We start from the raw sequence: 21,967 nt of genomic DNA on the forward strand, positions 1-21,967 counted from the left end.
TATGGACAGCATCCAGAACAGAATCTCTGCACAGCAACATTCCCCGTACGTCAGAAATAGCACCTGCACTAAACACTCTCAGCTATTTCCAACTGGTGAGAATGGATTTGTGCATATCAAACCTCCCAAAGGAGGACAGATCAACTCTCACAGGAAATGTTTGTTCACTCACAAGGGGACAGGGCAGTTTGCAGGAAGCCCACACACTCTCCTGGAGTCACTCCACACACAATCCTTTAACCTTCTTCCCTTCACTGGTTCACAAAATCCCGATAGTACTGAAGGCGGCCGTTCAGCCCATCGAGTCTGTACCGACCACAATCCCACACAGGCCCTATTCCTGTAACCCCACGTATTTACCTTGCTAATCCCCCTGACACTAAGGAGCAATTTAGCACGGCCAATGCACCTAACCCGCACATTCTTGGACTGTGGGAGGGAACCAGAGCATCTGAAGGAAACCCACGCAGACATGGGGACAATGTGCAAACTCCGCGCAGTCACCCTGTGAGGCAATAATACTAACTGTGCCTCCATGCCATTGCATTCTCACCTAAGTGAGGTTCTCTCCCAAGCGCACACACCTTCCTCTGTTTGACCATACTCACCCAGAGCTGATCACTCTGTTCATCTCCAACACAAGGGAGAAATATCTCCCCGTATTTAATGGCTGATGGGTGAACCCTACAATGCTGACAGGGGTGCTGGCCATGGCTCTGCTGGTAACACTCGCTTTGCTGAGCCAGAAGCATGATGGTTCAAGCCTCATTCTAGAGACCTGAACCCAAAATCCAGGTTGGCACTCAGAGCAGCACGGAGGGAGTGTCACACTGCCTGGGGTGCTGCCTTTCAGATGTGGAGGTGGTGGTCCAGGATTGAGCCCAAGTGACAGAGAGTCAAACCTTCAGGACAGAGAAAAACAAACTACAAATCCCTGTGACTGAGTGTTTACCAGCACTGAAGACAGAGGTGGGGCATTTTCAGGATGGCAAACCTGTAACTAGTGCAATGCCACAGGATCAGTGCCAGGGCCACAGTTATTTACAATATATATTGACCTGGATGTGGGAAGTGAATGTACTATTGCCAAGTTTGTGGCTGACACAAAAACAGGTGGGAAGTCAAGTGGTGAGGATGATACAAAAGGGGGAATATAGACTGGTTAGGCAAGCGGGCAAAAGCTCAGCAGATGGAATATAATGTAGGAAAGTGTGAAATCAAGCACTTTGATAGAAAGAGTAAAAGGAGCTGAAAACTATTTAAAAAATGGAGAAAGCAGCAGCACAGAGGGATTTGGGGTCCTTATGCATAAATCACAAAGCTAGCAGCAAGTTCAGCAGGTAATAGGGAAGGCAAATGGAAGGTTGGCCTTTATTTCAAAGGAAATGGAATATAAAAATAGGGCAGTCTTGTTAAAACTAGGGAAAGATATAGGTTGATCCTTGGTATTGAGGGGTTTTCTGAGGAGAGGTTGAGTAGATTTGGCCTGTACTCATTTGCGTTAGTCGAATGAGAGGCTTATTGAGACACAGGGGTTATCCAATTAATGAGGAGGAAATTCTTCTGAGGGTAGTGAATCTATAGAAGCTGGGTCCTTAAGTACTTTCACAGCTGAGATAAGACTGATTCTTACTCAGTAAAGAGATCAAGAGTCATAGGGAGAAGGTGAAGTTGAGGATTATATCAGATCAATCGTGATTTCAATGAATGGTGGAGCAGACTCAATGGGCCAAATGGCCTACCTCTAGTTGTAGCATCATAGAATCCCTACAGTGCAGAAAGGAGACATTCGACCCATCAAGTCTACACTGACCACAATTCCATCCAGGCTCTACTCCTGTAACCCCACATATTTCCCTGCTAATCACCCTGACACTAGGGTCAATTTAGCATGGCCAATCAACCTAACCCACTTATCTTTGGATTGTGGGAGAAAACCGGAGCAACTGGAGGAAACCCATGCAGACTCCAGACAAACAGTGACCCAAGGCTGGAATTGAACCCATATCCTTGGTGCTCTGAGGCAGCTGTGCTAATCACTGTGCCACCGTGCCCTTCCTATATCATATTGAAACCACATCTGCATTTCAGAATTCAAGTTGTGAAATAACTGTAAAAGCCAATGCAGCAAACAGACAGGAGAAATCACAAGGCAAAATTCAAATAGTTCTTAAACCTTGACTGAACTTGAGACTAAATGATTACCCGAACATTTCATCAAGAGTCTGTTTTCCAGAAGGTTTCACCCGGGGTCTTCCCAATCCTCACATTACCCACCCTAAAGACTCCTATAGGCTTCTCTCCTTTAAGTTTAAAAGCTTCTTTAATATCCACTTCTTTGCCAGTGCTTCCCCAATCCTTCTTCCTACAGCTGCTCAAATCCAACTCCTCCCTCTCCTCATAGGGGCCCTTTCTCTGTGAATTGCCTCATTGATTGATCCTCTGTTATGATTTGTACAGCCTGGTCTACCCATCACTGCTGCAGTTACGTCAGTGGTTCAAATTTTATTTTAAATATTGGATATTATAAACTTCTTCCCATTGTCGGTGAATTCTGAGATGATCCTGCATTTATTTACAATGAGATTTATTCACTGTGCAGTTTAGAGGTTGGGTGTTTCACATTTTTTACATTCCTCAGACTGGATGTGGATTGCCTCCAGGGGCTGAGGTCTCTGACTGCACAGGAAGGATGCCTGTGGGAAGCTGAGTGGATGAAAGATTGTCAGCAAGAACAATAAAGAATCATACACTGACAGCCATTACAGACACACGAGGCCAAACTCTTCACTGCGGCCAAAGCCTCAGGGCAGTCTGCTTGACTGGGATCTCCATCATTGACCCACATAGTACGAGTGACACTACATGCTAAAAAAAAGTTAGCATCTAGTCAAGAAGTTACTCAATATTAAAAGGGCAAGGTAATCCAGTGAATACTAATATCAAGATATCTTTACTATACCCATATTTACCAAAAGCAGTTGTCTATAATTGATTAGATAACGTTAACCATTTCTTCAAGTCAATTACAATAACAAGTGTGCCAGATATTCCAGGCAGTTCAATAACTTTTCCCATCTTGCTAAAAAGTGCAGCTGCATTTACATAGCACCTTCCAATACCCTAGAACATCCCAAAATGCTCGATAGCCAATGAAGTACCTCTAAAGTGCAGAAACTGCTTTAATTGGCAGCCAATTTGTGCACAGCAAGCTCCCACAAACATCAATGTGATCATTTGGAGTTGTTAGGTGATAGTTCAGGAATAAATGTTTTCCAAGATACAGTGCTGCTCTTCACATACTACGTGGGATATTTTACATCCAACTAGGAGGGCAGATAGTTTGACATCTTGTCCAGAAGAGGAAATCTCCGACAACATTGCAGCACTACAATGAGGAATCAGCCGAGTGTTACTGCTTAAACCTATAATCATGACCTATTGCTTCAACAAGATGAACTATTTGGATTCTCGAGAGCTGCCACATCTGAGGAGATCTTCTGATCTTCCCTTCCTGACAATGGGAGTCAGAATAACAAGTGTTGGAGTTTGGAAAGTGCTTCCCTCAGACTGGGGAATGCTCCAAAAGCACAGAAACCAACACAGATAGGTGGAAAGAATACGGAAATAATTGAATAAATTTGCAATTTTATTTGTCTTTTGAATTCTCACTCAAATAGAACATAAAAGCCTTTTTCTGGTCATCCAAGGGTAAATGTTCAATTTCTATTGTGCAAAATCTTTCATAACTTGCTGGAGTTGGATTTCACTGACTGCTTCTGTCTATTAACATAACTAACAGGATGGCACACAAAAGAGAAATACATTAAATATTCCGTTGCATTGTCTGCCAAATGCAAAGCTGAATAATTTTCGCGCCGTACATCACGATCTGTTAACATGCTGCATCAAATTCATTTCCAGTGATGCAAAGTTGCAATGAATTGATTTGCCCATTCTGGCTAAAATGCCTTCAATTATTGAAATACCCTCTGCACTCAGACCAATCCAAGTGGACAAGGTGTTGGCCATAACCACCGTGTCTAAGGTGTAGGCAGCATCCTTCAGCAGTGTGTTTGCACTAACGGCAGTTGGGAGTTTAATGCAGTCAGGTGCAATTCCCACAAAACCAGCTACATTACAACAGGGACCACACGTATGGGACATCCAGAGGTTATGAAAGGTGCCACATAAACGAAAATATTTTGGTTCTATATTGCTACAATTTCACCATTTTAACAGGGTAGGCACGTTGATGCTTCAGTGGACATTACATGTGACAGATTAACACACAAATCTTGTTGAATCAGGGGTGTAAAATTTGAGTTTTGAGGTACAAAACCTTTTTTAATGAAAAACTTAAAAGGTCAGAATGTTTAATTTCTAACCCGAGGGTCCTCAGTGGACCAACAAGGTACGAATAACTAGTACCTATGAATCAAGTAGAATTTATTAAGCAAGATTTTACATTTACTGACTATAAAGCAGTGGAGGTGTTATAGAAGCCTTTCAATTCTCATAGTTCACCAACACAGGTGATGTCTTTTCCTTCTGTGGCTTTCAAGTGATGTTGAACTGTGTGCAGAAGAGCCATACTCCAGAAACCATGCTAACGGTGTGCCAACCAAGGTTACGATTTTCCACCTTTTATTGCCCCTCCTCATTATTACCCCTCCCTTATTTGGGAATAGTCCAAGTTCACCTCCTCCATTGCATAAGGATGCAAGTGGTCTTGTGTAACCCCACCTCGCTAACGTGAGCAAAGTAGGCCAAGAACAATCATTCTACACGTTTTCTTGGACCCCTCAATATTTGCATTCCATTGCAAACAAACAACACATTTCCTCTAGACAGGGGGGCAGATTTAGAACTTCTTCACCCAAAGCAAGGGTTGTGAATCTGTGGAATTCCCTACCTAGTGAAGCAGCTGAGGCTACCTTGTCGAGCGTATTCAAGACAAAGATAGATACACTTTTGAACAGTAAAAGAATTAGGGGTTATGGTGAGGTTGGGGGTGGTTATGAAGCTGAGTCCACAAAAAGATCAGCCACGATCTCACCGAATGGCAGAGCAGGCTCGAGGGGCCGAATGGCCTACTCCTACTCCGCAAGTTTCCTCTCATACAGATGTCCTGTCCTGTTAATCAATTAAATAAATACATGGCTTTTGTTTAAAGATAAAGTGCCATTCTAAGGACCAGCTACTATTAGCCATTTCTCCAATTAGATAAAACAAAACTAATTGTATTGTGGACAATTACGACAGCATACAGCTGCTCCAACTCAAGAATCTAGGAACTTACCAAGTCGTTAAAAACAATTAAATATCTGTTTCTCATAAACAACAGCCTTATTACAAAGAAACCCAACTAGCAGAAAATCAAGCTGAACTATTTAAAAGGTTAAGGAATAAAAAACATCAACGTTACAGACCAGCGTCCAAACCTAAGGGTTAGTAGAATTATCAAAACCTTACAGGGCATAATGTAAACAAGCGGCTGTGTTAGAGCTGTGGCTGCCAACTTTCATTGGGCATATTCCTGGGTGTTTTAACTCGTGGCCTCCCATCTCCAACCATACGTCCTGTCAAATAGATCCCCGCCCCCCCCAGCCCTGCCTCGAGACCTGCAACATCTGCCCCACCCACCCATTTCCAATACCGATAAATAATGTTCAAGAAAATGAATTAAAACAGATTTTTTTTTTATATAAAGGTCCCTATGATGTTTCTTAGTTTCACACTGGAATGTCCATCCAAACTTTTTGGAGATTCCAGAGCAATCTTGATTGTTGGCAACCCAGTTAAGGCGCAGCATATCATGGTATGATGTATTATTAATGCATCTTGTAACTGTTTTAGTGCCAATTTCCTCAGACATTTGAATTTTAATGGATTGAGGGAGAAGGTGAAAGTGAGGCAAGGTGCTGAGAGGCTCAAGGAAAACTTTTCATAGTCTTTTGTTCTGGGTACTGTGAGCTATCTGGTTCTGGGCACTGCATCTGTTACATTTGAAGTTTGTGGTAAGTTTGGAAGTTTTGAAAGTTTTTTATTTCATTATCAAAGTTACAGAACTTGTGCCTTTGCCAATCTGTTATCAGTGCCAGCCTGTCTGGAAAGTATTTCAGAGACTGTTGTTCCAACACACTGTGCCACAGCGTCATTGGGAGCAGGTCCCACTCTCCACTCTACAAGGCAAGCTAACATTGTCAAGCAAATCATTAGTGAGGTTCCAAGTTGAGGCCAAAGTCAAAAGGCTCAATATCTAATAGTCTGTAGAAACAACAACAATGGCTTGCCTTTATATAGGACCTTTAAGATTAGTAAAACTTTCCAAGGCAGGTTTACAACAACATTATCAGACAAAACTTTATATCCAGCCACACAGACTTTTGGATAGAGTATTAAAGCATTTGGTCAAAGAGAGATTTTAAGAAGTGTTTTGAAGGAGGATAGAGGTGGAGAAGCTGAGGGAGGGAATTCCAGAGTGCACGGCCCAAGTAGTTGAAGACACCAATGATATATACGCTGGAACTCTACTGCCTCGTCTGCCACTGATTCGGAGTGGGCAAGGGGCAGCCAACGGAAATGTCCATTGACCTCAGGCAGGAATTTCTAGTCTCGCTCAATGGAGGCTGTAAAATCCTGCCTATTGTATGTCCAATTTGTGATATTGACTTTGTTGCTGGTGTGATGTTAGTGTACCTTTAAAAGTTGTTTTTTAAAATTCATGCTCACAGCCTCAGGTGATGTCATTGTTGGGAGGAGAAACAAAACTGGGTAGTTCAGGTGACAGGGATGCATTTTCAGTTTGGAGCTGCAGGTTTGAGTTTCAGTTTCATAAGGGACAGCAAGCTAAAAAGAAGTGTTTTCCCTCTCTCCCTGTTCAGAAAATTCTGTTGGTTAACTGACAACAAGATTTTGTTTTTCTGAAGGGTGAAAATCTGCTGTTGTTGGGGGCTGGACCAGAATCTCTCTGGATTCACGCCAAACAGCTTGAAGACCAGGCAGCTTCCCAAAACACCAGAGAACTGCAAACTTCAACCAAAGGACTCAATTTCCAAATCACGTGAGCAGTAGACTTTGCTGTATTGAACCTGTTTAAAGGGTTATTTATGGAAGTTTGCTTGATTGGAACACATTAGCTATGTGTTAAGGGATATACATCATCATGATTGTGATAGATAAAAGTTCTTGCTAATTTTCAAACATGTTAACTATATTCTTAAATAAACTTTGTTCAATAAAAGCTTCCTAGTGGGTCTTTTGAATCACACCTGAAGTGGAATATCTTATGCTTATCCTAGCCAAAACTTACAATCCAGGACTTTGGAGTTTCTGATCTGAGCCAAAACACCCGGGGGGGGGGTGTCTTTCGGGTCTGAGCCAAAACACTGGTGACAACTCATTCTTCATGGCTCCTCATTACCAGATCAGATGGCTCTCTACTGTCACAAGAATATTAATCCTCCAACATCTGTATCCCTGATAGAGAATGCATTCTCTGCTTTTTTACCATTTCATTCATTTCACTGAGGTCCCTGTGGGATGTCTTCAGTACATGACATCCCGGCACTTACAACTTAAACAATGACATATAGCCGATAAACTCCAATTTTGGGAGACTAGGTGCATCAGCCAAGTCAATAATGGTGAAAATCCTTGATGCAACATCTGGTAAATGGATTTGAAACAGATAAAGGATGCAAACTTCCATGCCTAATCGCTAAAAACGAATTGCATCAGCTTGCATGAGTACATTCATCATCAGACACTGCGTGCACTAGGTGACAATCTATTCCCATCTGGTATCAATTCCTGTACACGTACAAGACACACAGGGGAAAGTGCCTGATACTGCGTAGCCTGCGGCAGTTTGCTTCATGTGCACACTGTCAGGCTAATGTCACTGCTTGTATGGCAGCTCAGTGAACACACAACCATCTGTTTTGTTTATGCAGAAGTCAAAGTTAGTCTCAGGGACATAGCCACATTTAAAACTGTGGTACAAACAAGGGCCTGTTTCTGCAGTTCCACACGAAAACGTCCGTGACTTCAATGACCGCTAGCGTTCTGACTCTGCAGGGATCACAGCCTCCGACTGTGCCTGCATCACTATCAGTCCCAATGACTGGATCCTGGACAAAGTAATCTCCTTGAACTAGTGACTAAATGATAGGCCTGGGTTTAAATTCAAAACCACATTGAATTTTAGTTCAGTTCCCTCCCTCCTCTGCTGAAAGCACTGCATTCCCCGGCTTTCTCCCTGTAGCCCCAGCACATTGTTTCTATTCAAATCACCATCTAATGCCATCACCTGAATGTCACAATTGAGCCTGCCTTCACCACACTTGCAGGCAGTGCATTCCTGACCCAAACCACTCAAAGAAAAGTATTGCACAGGAACAGGCTCTTTGGCCCTCCAAGCCTATGCTGATCATGATGCCCTAACTAAACTAAAAACCTTCTGCCCTTACTCAGTCCATATTCCTCTATTCCCTCCTTATTCATGTACCCATCCATATGCCTCCTGAATGTTGCTAATGTGTCTGCTTCCACTATCTCCTCTGGCAGCGCGTTCCAGGCACCCATCACTCTGCATGAAAAACTTCTTCCACATATCTCCCTTAAACTTTCCTTCTCTCACCTTGAACCTGTGTCCCCTCACAATGGACATTTCCACCTTGTGAAAAAGCTTCTGACTATCCATCCTGTACATAATTTAGAATACCTCTATGAGGTCTCCCCTCAGCTTCTGTCTTTCCAGTGAAAATAATTCTCGTTTATTTAAACTCACCTCATAGCCAATATCCTCAAGCTAGGGCAACATCCTGGTGACCCTGCTTTGCGCTCTCTCCAAAGTTTCCATGTTCTTTTGATAGTGTGGTGACCAGAACTGCACGCGATACTCCAAATACAGCCAAACCAAGGTTTCATATAGCTGCAACATGCTTTCTCAATTCTTGTACTCTGATGAAGGCAAGCGTGTTGTAAGCCTTCTTAATCACCTTGGCCATCTGTGTTGCCATTTTTAGGGAACTGTGGACCTGCATACTCAGATCCCTCTGTAAGTTAATATTGATGTGGAGCTGCCGGTGTTGGACTGGGGTAAGCACAGTAAGAAGTCTCACAACACCAGGTTAAAGTCCAACAGGTTTATTTGGTAGCACTAGCTTTCAGAGCTTTCGTGTGACATGAACCCAAGATCCTGGTTGAGGCCGTCCTCATATGTGTGGAACCTGGCTATCAGTCTCTGCTCAGCAATTCTGCATTGTTGTGTGTGTCGTGAAGGCTGCCTTGGAGACCGCTTACCCAAAGATCAGAGGGTGAATGCCTGTGACTGCATTCCCTGACAACACAGAATCACTGAGCGGAAACCGATAGCCAAGTTCCACATTTGAGGATGGCCTCAACTAGGATCTTGGGTTCATGTCACACTACTTGTAACCCCCACAACTTGCCTGGACTTTCAAAATCTCACTAACTGTCCTGGTTGGAGACAATACACACCTCTTTAACTTGTGCTTAATGCTCTCTCCACTCATTGTCTGTACCTGTAAGACTTGATTACCTGTAAAGACTCGCATTCCAACCATTATCTTGTAAATTGTGTGTGTGTGTGTCTATCTACGCCCTGAGTGAAAGCAGCTCCTCACTCACCTGAAGGAATGACACTCCAAAAGCTAGTGCTACCAAATAAACCTGTTGGGACTTTAACCTGGTGTTGTGAGACTTCTTACTATGTTGACATTCCAAAGGGTTCTGCCATTTATGGTATAATTCACACCTAAATTTGATCCTCCAAAATGAATCACCTCACATTTGTCCGGATTAAACTCCATCTGCCATTTCTGTGCACAAGTCTCCAATCTATCTATCTGTACCCTATTGAATCCTCTGACAATCAACAACTCCACCAATCTTTGTTTCATCCACAAACTTACTAATCAGACTACCCATATTTTCCTCCAGATCATTTACATATACACACTACAAACAGAGGTCTAGCACTGATCCCTGTGGAATATCACTAGCTACAGATCTCCAAGCTGAAAAACACCACTACTCTGTGTTCTCTAACCAGGCCAGTTCTGTATCCATCTAGCCAGCCCACTCCAAATCACGGGATGTTAGTTTTTGTACCAATCTGCCACATTACTAAAGTCCACATAAACCATCCAAAGATGTGCAGGTTAGGTTGATTGGCCTTGCTAAGAAATTGCCCCTTAGTGTCTAGGGATGCATAAGTTGGAGGAATTAGTGGGTATAATATGTGGGGGTAGGGCCTAGGTGGGATTGTGTTCGGTGCAGACTCATGGGCCGAAGGGCCTCTTTCTGCACTGTAGGGTTCTATGATTCTATGGTCCTATATCCACAGCTCTTCCCTCAATTATCTTTGTCACATTTCAAAAAAACTCAATCAAGTTGGTGAGACAGACCTTCCCCATACAAAGCCATGCTGCCAACTATTCCATTTTCATACATCCTGTGTAAAAGCTTTCTTCATCACATTTGCTTCTTTTGCAACTCATTCATTCTTGATCCTTTCACGAGTGGGAACAGATTCTTCCTATCTACTCCACCCTCCTCATGATTTTGAGCATCTCTATCAAAATTCCTCAGCCTTCTTCCAAGAATAGTCCCAACCTCTCCAATCTATCCTCATAACTGAAGTTTCTCATCCCTGGAACCAATTTTGTAAATTTCTTCTGCACTCTCTCCAACGTGTTCACATTCTTCCTATAGCGTGATGCCCAGAACTGTACACAATATTCCAGCTGAGGTCTAACTAGCGTCTTGTAGAAGTTCAGCATAACCTCCTTGCTGTTGTACTCTGTCCCAATTAATAAAGCCTTGAATACTACATGCTTTATTAACTGCTCTTTCTACCTGCCCTGTTACCTTTAATGATTTATGCATATACACGCCAGGTCCCCACAGTTTGTTGATTTAGTTTATTTGGTTAATGAAAGGAAGTCCTTCCTTTGCCTCTTATTTTCTTTCATCTGTTCATGTCCTTCCTCACACTTCTCCACACCAAACAGCTGCTACCTATCTTCCCACTCCACCAGCTCATCACAGTTTTTAAATGCTTCCAAATTTTGAATCATTTGCAAACTTTGAAATTGAACGCTGCACACTAAGATCCAGATCATTAATATATATCAGGAAAAGCAAGAGTTGCAATATTGACCCCTGGAGAACACCACTACAAAACTTCCTCCAGTCCAAAAAACATCCATTGACCATTTACTCACTGTTTCCACTTACTCGGCCAATTTTGTATCCACATTGCTACAGTCCCATTTACTCCAGGATGTGTAATTCATGCTTGAACATTTTAAGCCGCTGGATAGCGACAGGAACTTTGGCCAATTGTCTCCTCCCTAACCCAGTATCCTGAGGCCAACAACAGGCCCCAGCTAAACACAGGACTGGGGATCAAACCTAGGCCATTATCTGTCTGTCTACCTTTCCTCCTTAAGGTGCTCCCTAAAACCTATCTTTTTAATCAAGTTTTGGCCAGTTGTCTTGAAATCCCTGTGACTCAGTGTGAAATGTTGTTTAATGACACTCCCATGAGTTAGCTTGGAACATCAGACTATGTTAAAAAGGTGCAATATAAATGCAAGTTTTTAATGTTGCCTGAAATGCTAATACACAAACTCAGTCTTCACAGTAGTTCCTCAGGCCACATTAGCACCAATTTCAGAGACACACATGGGTCAACTATGCCATTCACTCCACAAACCCTAACATCTCAATGTTGGAACATATAGCGGAGAGAGAAAATAATTCCAAAATACTGAATGTACGATGTAGTAATAAGAGGATACTGGAGCTGGTTGTCATGACACTGTTAGCTATCATAGAATTGAGGTTACCATGGAGACTGTGAAGAGTTGCTTTTAACAAAAACTCTTGTAAATTATTCAAAACATTCCTCTCACCATTTTTTTTACATAGCTGATCAGGAGCGTTAGAAAAATATAAAATGGAAAATAATTTTCTGTGCTGAGTTTGAGGGACGCTGGGGCTGGAATTATCTAATATATGCATCCACTTCATGTTAGCAAGGATTCATAGAAATAGGAGGCCATTCAGCCCCCTCAATTCTGTTCTGTCTGCAATTAAACCTTTGTTTATCTGTACCTCAATTCCAATTACCCACCTTTTATCCAATGATTCTCCCAAAGCTAAGATTGGTTTTTATTAATCAAAAAGTCCATCAATCTCAGCTTTGAAACCTCCAGTATTCACAGCTTATTGCTGGAGAGGGAAGAGTGTTGATTACCCCTTGCATGATTAGTGCTTTCTGCTCCTACATGTTGATGTAGCTCTAATTTTCAGACTACGCCGTTTGTTCTGACACTCCCCAGAGGTAACTATTTCTCTATATTCATTCTGTCAACTCCTTTTCTTGACCTAAACTCCCGCGATCTGCTGGTGCACAGGGTAGCGTCCCTGCCTGCGAGCCAGCAGCTCCAGGTTCAAGCTCCTTTCCAGAACTTGGTGGCCAAGGGAGGTGCATTCATAACGCAGCCAAACAGGGTTCAAGTATCAATTTATAAATCCTTCCAACACATGTCAACGGTAAGAGGGGAAGAGATTCCTGGTCAGCCATCCGCAGAAGACAATGGCAAACTATTGCAGTACCTCACTAAGCAGAACCATGGGCCAACACAGAAATCCATTGTTGACCAACACCTCTTCAGGGCATGATACCTGAAGGGAGGGGGGTGCGAGAGAGAGAGAGAGAGAGAGAGAGAGAGAGAGAGTAAACCTAAAGGAATAAAAGCCAGGTTTACACAACCAGGTCCCAGACTTTAACCCTTTTAGCCAGCGTATCATTTTGATGCAGCCACTCCATAAAATCAGGTGAAGACATTAATTATCTTTATTTCAGTCCAACTGTATTCAGGTTCACTTCAAAGTGATCCACTGAAAAATTCAGAAATGTATTTCTTATCTGGTGGTCTGTTCTATGCTGGGGGTTCTACTCGAGGTAGTTTTGGAGTCAATCCAAAGGTACCACTAATGTGTTTGTACAGTTTTCAAAAATAAACTAAAGTGCTTTAACTCTACTCAGAGCAGCATTACTTCCATATCAGGATGGCATTAACATTTCCCACAGAAACATTGCTTCTGGCATTTCTGAAAGACAGTGGAATGTATTATTATCAGGTTTGCACTGTGAACCTGCAGTTACTGAGAAATGGGGTTAGGCTGTTTTTAACTACATTCTACTTCAGGTCTTTACAGCAAGAAAAGCAAATGACTCAACTCAACTTTTGGACTGGATTGGAACTGTGTACTCTAATCCCCTGTGTATTTATCCGGATACTGTGGACTATTCAAACATGTGCGGGTTAGGTGGATTAGCCATGCTAAATTGCTCCTTAGTGTCAGGAGAACTAGCTAGAGTAAATGTATGGGGTTAGGGCCTGGGTGGGATTGTGGTTGGTGCAGACTTGATGGGCCAAATGGCCTCCTTCTGCACTGTATGATTCTATGATTTATGTTCTGGTCTCTATATTATAGAGAAAGAATACAAAGGCACTGAAGATTTACCAGAATGATACCAAAGCTGAGAGGTTGTTCCCATGGGAAAAGATTTAGGGCTCTTTCCTCTGGAAAAGTGGAGATGGACATTGGGATTCTCTGGCACCCCATGGCGCATTTCTCAGAGGCAGGAGGTGGCTTGCCATTGGCTGGGTGGTAGGATCTTCTGGTCCCATCACTGCCAATGGGATTTCCCAACAACTTCACCCCATGCTGTGGGAAACACCAGCACGAAGAGCCGGAAGACTGCGCCGGGTGAGGTGACCTGATTGAGGTTTGATAGGGCAGATGTAGATGTAGACCCGAGTAGGTTCATACTGGTGTTGATGTACTGTTTCTGTGCTACAAATACTTCTAACTTTGAAATTACATGCCTTCATATCATTGTTTACATTGATCTTTACTTCAACTCTTAAATCTCCTGCTCTGAAGTTTGAATCTAAACAGTACGGCTGTGTTATTAACCAGTTGCAACAAGGAATGGCAGAGTTATTTCAGCTCTAAGTGTCCATTTGGGTGAATTCCTGATCCGAGGTTGACGCTACCTGAAGGAGGTCAAAAATCAGGTTTCAACAGCATAAATAGCGCAAGGTTATTTTCAGTGGCCGATGGATTAGTAACAAGACATTAACTGAGAATTGCTATTAAAGAAAAGCTTGAACTTTTTTTTTCTGCCTATAGGTTGGAATATATCACTATAACTATCTGCAGAAGCCAAGCCAATCTCAACATTTAAGAGGGAAAATTAGATAACACAAGAAAAAAAAATGTTAAATAGTGTGAAGAATCACCAAGCAACAACATTTTTTCCAGGTTCGAGTCACATCACCAGGGTTTGAGCAAAACATCGAGGCTGACACCCCCAGTGCAGTACTGAGGGTGTGCTGCAGTGTCAGAGATGCTGTCTTTCAGATGAGATGTTCATTTGCCTGCTCAGGTGGATGGGATCAAATATCCTATGGCACTATAAGAGGAGCGGGGAAATTATTCCTGGTGTCCTAACCAATATTTATCCCTCAATCAACGCTACAAAAAAAAACCAGAAATCTGGTCATTATCGCGTAGCTGTTTGTAGGAGCTTGCTGTGCAGAAACTACTGCCATGTTTCTATATTGCAACAGTGATTACACTTCACAAGTAACTCATTGGCTGTAAAGCTCTCTGAGACATCCAGCTGTGATAAAAAGAGCTTTATAAATGCAAGTGTTTCTTTCTGCTCCTCCTTTAGATAATTCTGGCCTGGAACTAGCTCGAGCTCAATGAGCCAAAGCCTTTATCTTTCTGTTTCACCCCAGGGCAAATAGGTGAAATGACTGGTATTCAGGGCTGTCCTTGATCTCAGATTGTCCTCTCTCTCTCTCACACACACTTGACAGATGAGTGACTGAGACCCATTATCACGAACAGTTTACAGTGCCCATTAGCAACAACAACTTTCATTCATACAGCACCTTTAACATAGCAAAATCTCTCTTCACAGGAAAACGATTAATTCAAATTTGACAGCAAAACAGGAGGAGATATTGGGACAGGCAGCCAAAACCTTGATCAGAGAAGTAGATTTTAAGGAGCATCTTAAAAAGAGCAGACTCAGAAAGAGCTTCGAGCCCAGGCAGCTGAAGGTATGGCCGCCAGTAATGGATAAATTAAAATTAATTTGTACAAGAAGTCAGAATTGGAGGAACACAAGAGGGTTGTGGGATTTGAGGTGGTTACAGAGTTAGGAAGGAGCCATGGGGGAATTTGATATAAAAAAGGACAAAATCTTTTAAAAATGAACTATTTAAAGAGGGAGAGACTCTAACAATGACAATCAAAATGAGAGTGGGGCAAATATTAGTGGAATACAAAACATCCACAAAACATCAACACTTAAGGAAAAGGGGGTGATGGAAAGAGGCGAGGTTTGACAATGAGTTGTAAATGTCGCCATTCTAGTCTGTTAAGAAAAAGGATAAACAAGTCACTTTTAAGGGTTCTGGCAGTCCCTCAGTGGAGAACCTGGTAACACGTTCACCTGCAGTTAGAGAGGAAATGAAATAAAGAGCCATTCGCCAGCTTTAATCCCTAGCTCACACGTAACCAGCAATAAGGTAAAACATTTGCATTGCTCAGAACATCAAAGACAATCACAACATATAACGACCACAGTATTCTAGGCAAATATGAGAGGCATTGATCCCCTAACAGTATCGCACAGAGTGATATTGTTCTCCAGTTCCATCAACACCCAACAATTTTACATTTAGTTTGTCTGTGCTAACACGATGAGATCAGAAGGTAATTCAAACCTTCAAGTCATGTTCCATTACTAAACAAGATCATGATTCATCCTAATCCCTGCATACAACCCCCCCAGCCTTTTGAGGAGAGATTTCCACTGCCTTGTGTGCGACTCCCCACCAGAAATAGCTTCTCTCTATCTAGCTAATCAAATCCTTTAGTCATCTTAAACACCTCAAAAAGATCACCCCCTAATCTAAAGTTTGTTTATTAGTCACAAGTAGATTTACATTAACAGTGCAATGAAGTTACTGTGGAAATCCCCTAGTTGCCACACTCCAGCACCTGTTCAGGTACACAAAGGGAGAATTTAGCATGGCCAATGCACCTAACCAGCATGTCTTTCAGACTGTGGGAGGAAATCCATGCAGTCACTGCGAGAAAGTGCAGACTCTGCACAGACAGTGACCCAAGCTGGGTCTCTGGCACTGTGAGGCAACAGTGCTAACCATTGTGCCACCATCGCACCTAGTCTTCTACACAAGATGGAATACAAGTCTAGTCCAGGCAACCTATCCTCAAACTTTAACCAAATTTTGCCTACACATCATTCTGGTGAATGTGTGTGGCACCCTCTCCAAGGTTGTCACTTCTTGGGATTAGTTAACCTACTTTGGAGCTTACACAATATAAAAACAGATTTCTAAGAATCACGCGGGATTGTTAATATCCACCTGAGAATTGCATCTAAAAGCAGCATTCGAGACAGTGCAGCACTCCCTCAGTACTACACTGGGAGTGTCCGCTTAGATTTCTGTGTTCAAAGCATTGGAGTGAGATTTTAATTCTTAATCTCCTGACTCAGAGGAGAATGCGTCACCCACAAAGCCATTGCTGACAATTAAACGGTCACCCGTACTAAAATTACTCCTGACTTTCAAAGATATTCAAGTTTAAAAACCACATTTGAAGTGTTTACTAAAAATATCCATTTTTATAACCACAGCAAACTTGGAACTGAAAGTTTTCCAATGTGATACAATATAAAATGTCTGTATTCTTATAAATTTTGTTTTTATATAAAGCTACCCCCTTCACACACATTCACTTAGTATCATTTGTGCTAGTGCTCACTTTCCAGAATGATTCAATAATCTTTTTTTCACATCACTGCCATTATTTATCATTTTATCTATTTTGTCTTTTATGCTGAGAATTTTCTTCTACTTAAAATTCTCAACATGTATTCCTGGTCCTTTGATGCAGTTGTCTCTTTGCCACATTATGTAGCAATAATCTGAAGGATATTTCATAGGTTACATAACAGTGGCCCCTATGTAAGCGATTTTCAATAAGCCAATATTTTTGTTGCAGTCACAATTCATCATGATTGGTGCAATGAAAATGGGGGTTAGCTGTATCAAATTCCAAAAAACAAAAACACTGAATTTTAAAATTCCAGGGGAAGAATTCTGATGTACAACAGTCAGACGGAGTAAATTGTACCCCGATTGATCCTACTTCCACAGTTGTAAATGCCAAATCAGTTCCTTCAATAGTGCACAATTCCCACTCTGAGCAATCTCAGCTGTAAACTGGGGCCTTGTTGGTTCAATTCCCTTTATCAAGTGCAGGTTTCTAAAACCCAACAGACTTGTTCCCCAGCAGAGACAGGGTAGAATCAAATTAGCTGCTTGGAGATGAGGCTTTGGAGGCGGAAGGAGAGGGGATGGGATAGACTTTAAAATATCTCGTGTTGGGGCAGCTATCCAACATTTGGTCTCAGTTGGAATCTTTTGTCCAATTCTGGATGCTACACTTTAGGAAGGATGTGAATATTTTAGAAGGTGCAGAAGAGATTCACAAGAATAGTCCCAGGGATGAGGAACTTCAGTTACGAGGATAGACCAGAGAAACTTGGGCTGGTTTCTTTGAGGAAGAGAAGATGAGAGGAGATTTGATAGAGGTATTCAAATCATGAGGGGTTTGGACGGAGTAGATAGGGAGGAATTCTTCCCATGAGCCAAAAATCAAAGACCATCAGTTTAAGATGAGTGGCAAAAAAGAAGTGACACGAGGATCTTCTATTTTTAATAAAGAAAACTCACATAGTGGTTAGGATTGTTGCCTGAGAGTGTGATGGAGGCAGATTTCAAAAGAGATGAGAAAAAAATATCGCAGTGTTGTGGGGAAAGGAGAGGCAACGTCAGCATGATAAGCCAAATGGCTTATTTCGGTGCTGCAACCTGTTCTATTTTTGCCATTGTTTTACCACTGGTATCTGACATTGAATTAGATAGGCATCAGCCACAAACTACAGCTAGCTGGCCTCGGCTTCTCCTGGTCACCATTTAATGTTGAATGTATCGTCATTAATCTCTACACACCCTCCAGTTACAATGCCTATTTCTTTCCAACACTGGCCAAATTCCCATCTTCTAGTTTCAGGTTCCTTGTTGTATTCCTTATTGCTTACTCTTGCCTTCTTAGCTAAGAGCAACCATGGAACCTTAAGCCTCACACTGAGTATATATGGCCCATTTTGAAAGCTGGATTTCATTGGCACCAGGACAAGAAGTTGTAGCTGGGGATTGAGCGCCTGAGGCAGCTCAGGACAGAGCATCATTTACAAAGACTTGTATTTACATAATGCCTTTCACAACCTCAGCATGTCCTGGAGTGGCTTAAAGCCAATGAGGTAGTTCTTGGAAGTGAAGTCACTGTTATAATATAAGAAGCACAGCAGCCAATTTGTGCAAAGAAAGATCCCACAGCCAGCAATGTGATGAGTATTAAGGGATGTACATTGGCTCCAGGGTACCATAAGACATTGGAGCAGAATTAGGCCACTTGGCCTACTGAGTCTGCTCTGCCATTCAATAATGGCTGATATTTTTCTCAACCTCATTCTCTGCCTTTTCCCCATAACCCTTGATCCCCTTATTAATCAAGAACCTAACCATCTTTGTCTTAAAGACACTCAATGACCTGGCCTCCACAGCCTTCCGCGGCAAAGAGTTCCACAGATTCACCACTCTCTGGCTGAAGAAATTCCTCCTTATCTGTTTTAAAGGATCATCCCTTTAGCCTGAAGTTGTGCCCTCTGGTTCTATAGCTTTTCCTTCTAGTGGAAACATTGTCGCTATGTCCACTCTATCCAGGCCTCGTGGTTTCCTACAAGTTGCAATAAGATCCTCCCCTCATCCTTCTAAGCTCCAAGTACAGACCCAGAGTCCTTAACCATTCCTCATACAATAAGCTCTTTAATCTAGGGATCATTCTCATGAACCTCCTCAGGATCCTTTCCAAGGCCAGCTCATCCTTCCTTAGATATGGGGCCCAAAACTGCTCACGAGACTACAAATAGGGTCTGACCAGAGCCTTATACAGCCTCAGAAGTACATCCTTGCTCTTGTATTCTAGCCCTCTCGACATGAATACTAATATGGTATTTGCCTTCCTAACTGCCAACTGAACCTGCAAGTTAACTTTTAGAGAATCTTGAACAATGACTCCCAAGTCCCTTTGTGTTTCTGATTTCCTAAACATTTTCCCATTTAGAAAGTAGTCTATGCCTCCATTCCTCCTTCCAAAGTGCATAACCTCACTTTTCCACATTGTATTCCATCTGCCACTTTGTCCACTCTTCTAACCTGTCCAAGTCCTTCTGCAGTGTCCCTGCTTCCTCAACACTACCTGTCCTTCTACATATCTTTTTACGTGTATCTTTCTACGCACCAGTCAGAACTCTCTTGGTCTTCTTTGGAACAGTAGCCATGGGATCTTTTACATCCACTCAAGTGGTAAGATTTGACATGAAAGGTGAGGCCCAATCTGAGCAAAAGCACCTCAAACACTGCAGCACTCCCTCAGCACTGCATTGCAAAGTATATTCCTGAATTAGGTGCACCGATGACAAGAGCAGAACTTAAACCCATAAGGCGACTTCTTGCAAGCTGTGCCCAGCATACGTTCTAATTCTTTTACTCTCATTCTATGCTTCTAAAACTTCATTCTAACTCTTAAACTCTCTAACAATGCTCTAATTCCATCAGACTTTTGAATGGACATGCCTTGTATTAAGTTGCTCTTTCTCTACACCCTAACTATGGCTATATGTAATACTATATTTTGCACTCTCTCATTCCCTTCTCTATGAATGGTATGCTTTGTCTGTATAGCACACAAGAAACAATACTTTTCACTGTACACTAACACGTGATAATAATAAAATCAAATCAAAAAGATTTCCTAACTTGAAAAATGGGAGAAATGTTGAGAAGAGAGAACAAGACACAAGGAGGAAATATTTCAACAGCACACGCCATTCCTGCGACCCTGGTGTCTGGCCTGTTTGAGTTTGTGGTGGTTCACACCTTCAGCATATCACTGAAGACCAAAACTCCTTCGCAACACAGCTGTTCATGACATCCTTCAACCCATGGAAATGATCTAATTCTGCATTTCGATATATATTTCTCCATATCACCAGACTTTTATTATAAATTAATATCAATACATACAATAATATCTACATTCACTTCCTGTCAACTTCAACCATTTTAAGTCCCAATGTGCACACTTCGAATGGGAATTAAATGTAAATTGATCAGGCTGTAATTACACTTCCCTGGAGTGGGTGCTGCCACCACTGGCAGGAAGGTGTAGCTGCAGCGTGATGTTTACACAGGTAGTTTCCATTGTAAACGTCCATTGAGAATGGGAAATTAAAAAGATATCTATGGAGGCTTGAAAATAGAGAGTGAATCGCATCCATGCCCAACTCCAATTATACCTAAACCCTTAAAGTTCCTCTTCTTAAACACACAAAAATCTGAGTTCACGTACGGACAGACTCAGAACAGCTTCTTTCCTGCTGCCATCAGACTTTTGAATGAACCTACTTCAGACTAAGTTGACCTTTCTCGACACCCTAGCAATGACTAACACTACATTCTGCACTCTCTCCTTTCCTTCTCTATGAACGGTATACTGTGTCTATAAGAAACAACATTTTTAATTGTATGTTAATACATGTGACAATAATAAATCAAAAAAAATTACCCTTGGCTCTGACCCCACCCTCTCCATCCCAGGATAACTAAACGGTCAGTCAAATAGCCAAACATATTTTGCAAAACTCCGTGGCGGATTCAGGCGCGTTGAGTACCAGGTACTGTAATTATAAGGTTTGCATAACACGTTTGCCATTGGGGAGTGGCAGAGGTTTAATGCACTAATGGACATTATTGGATGTGGCAGGCAAAAAACACGGCAAGCTCCTTCTGAAGGGCAGCGCCCTGTGTAATGTAACAGTGCAGGCCCGCAGCTCCCAGAGTAATGAAATTACCCTGAAATTAACCAATGTCATTGCCTGGGTATTGCCAGGAACACAATTCTCTATCACATCCAAAAGCATGTGAGGAATCAGCGCTGCCACTGACACACAGAGTATTGCAGGATTGTTAGAAGGGGCTGAATTCTCTTACTCTGCGGATGTGGTCCCGTTCAAAGCCGATCCATCGGGAGTCGGGTGCAGCTGTATTGGTCCCGGCTTCTTCTTGGGCATTGCCAGGGAGGGATGCGGGGCTGGATTGACACACGTGTGCGCTTTTCAGCCACTGTTCCGGGAGCGGCTCTTCCCTCGGTCGCCCCTTTTTCTAGTTTAGAAATTCAGTTCCGCCTTTTCTTTGCGAGGCACGGAGGGAGACAGAGAGAGGAAAAAAAAGCAGCACGTCAAACGCTGCGAGCTCCCGTTTCCTGAGGATCTTTTAAAAAGCCCGGCTCCCCTCCCTCAGAAAGCCCTCCCCAGCCCTGCGGGTGGCTGCAGTCTGAGTGTCGCTAGCACTCAGGGTCACAATGTAACAAGCCGCGGCCCCTCGATACTTTCTCCCAAACTCTGCTACTTTGCAGGCGGTCGCTGTGGCTTTGTCTCAACAGCCTGGCTACATGTTTCCCCCTCCTGAAATCGTCGATCCCAGAACGGATTTGCGGAAATGCGTCACCGATACATTCGCCAAAAAAAAATGGCAAGCTATTTAAATCTCAGCCGCCCTCTCTGAGCCCTTCCAATAGAGTCTGTATGCTGAGGGACAGTCCTGAAGCACCCCCTTCCTCTGCACCCAGCAACAAGAACAGCACAGAGTCAGGCAGTGCTGTGGAGAGAAAACACGGTCGGCTCTGT

At 42.6% G+C, this 21,967-nt stretch overlaps 1 protein-coding gene across 1 annotated transcript in view; it reads right to left on the reverse strand.

Annotated features, from left to right (window-relative positions):
* Positions 1-21,758, reverse strand: part of map2k1 (mitogen-activated protein kinase kinase 1) — a 58,522-nt gene extending 36,764 nt beyond the window's left edge. Inside the window, exon 1 of the mRNA XM_080214196.1 lies at positions 21,273-21,758. Coding sequence (XP_080070322.1) covers positions 21,273-21,352 — 80 coding nt within the window. The 5' untranslated portion in view covers positions 21,353-21,758. The remainder of the gene's footprint in view (positions 1-21,272) is intronic.
* Between the last annotated feature and the right edge of the window lie 209 nt (positions 21,759-21,967).

The sequence above is a fragment of the Carcharhinus amblyrhynchos genome, chromosome 28, assembly GCF_965287045.1.
Source record: "Carcharhinus amblyrhynchos chromosome 28, sCarAmb.v2.hapA, whole genome shotgun sequence".
NCBI lineage: Eukaryota > Metazoa > Chordata > Chondrichthyes > Carcharhiniformes > Carcharhinidae > Carcharhinus > Carcharhinus amblyrhynchos.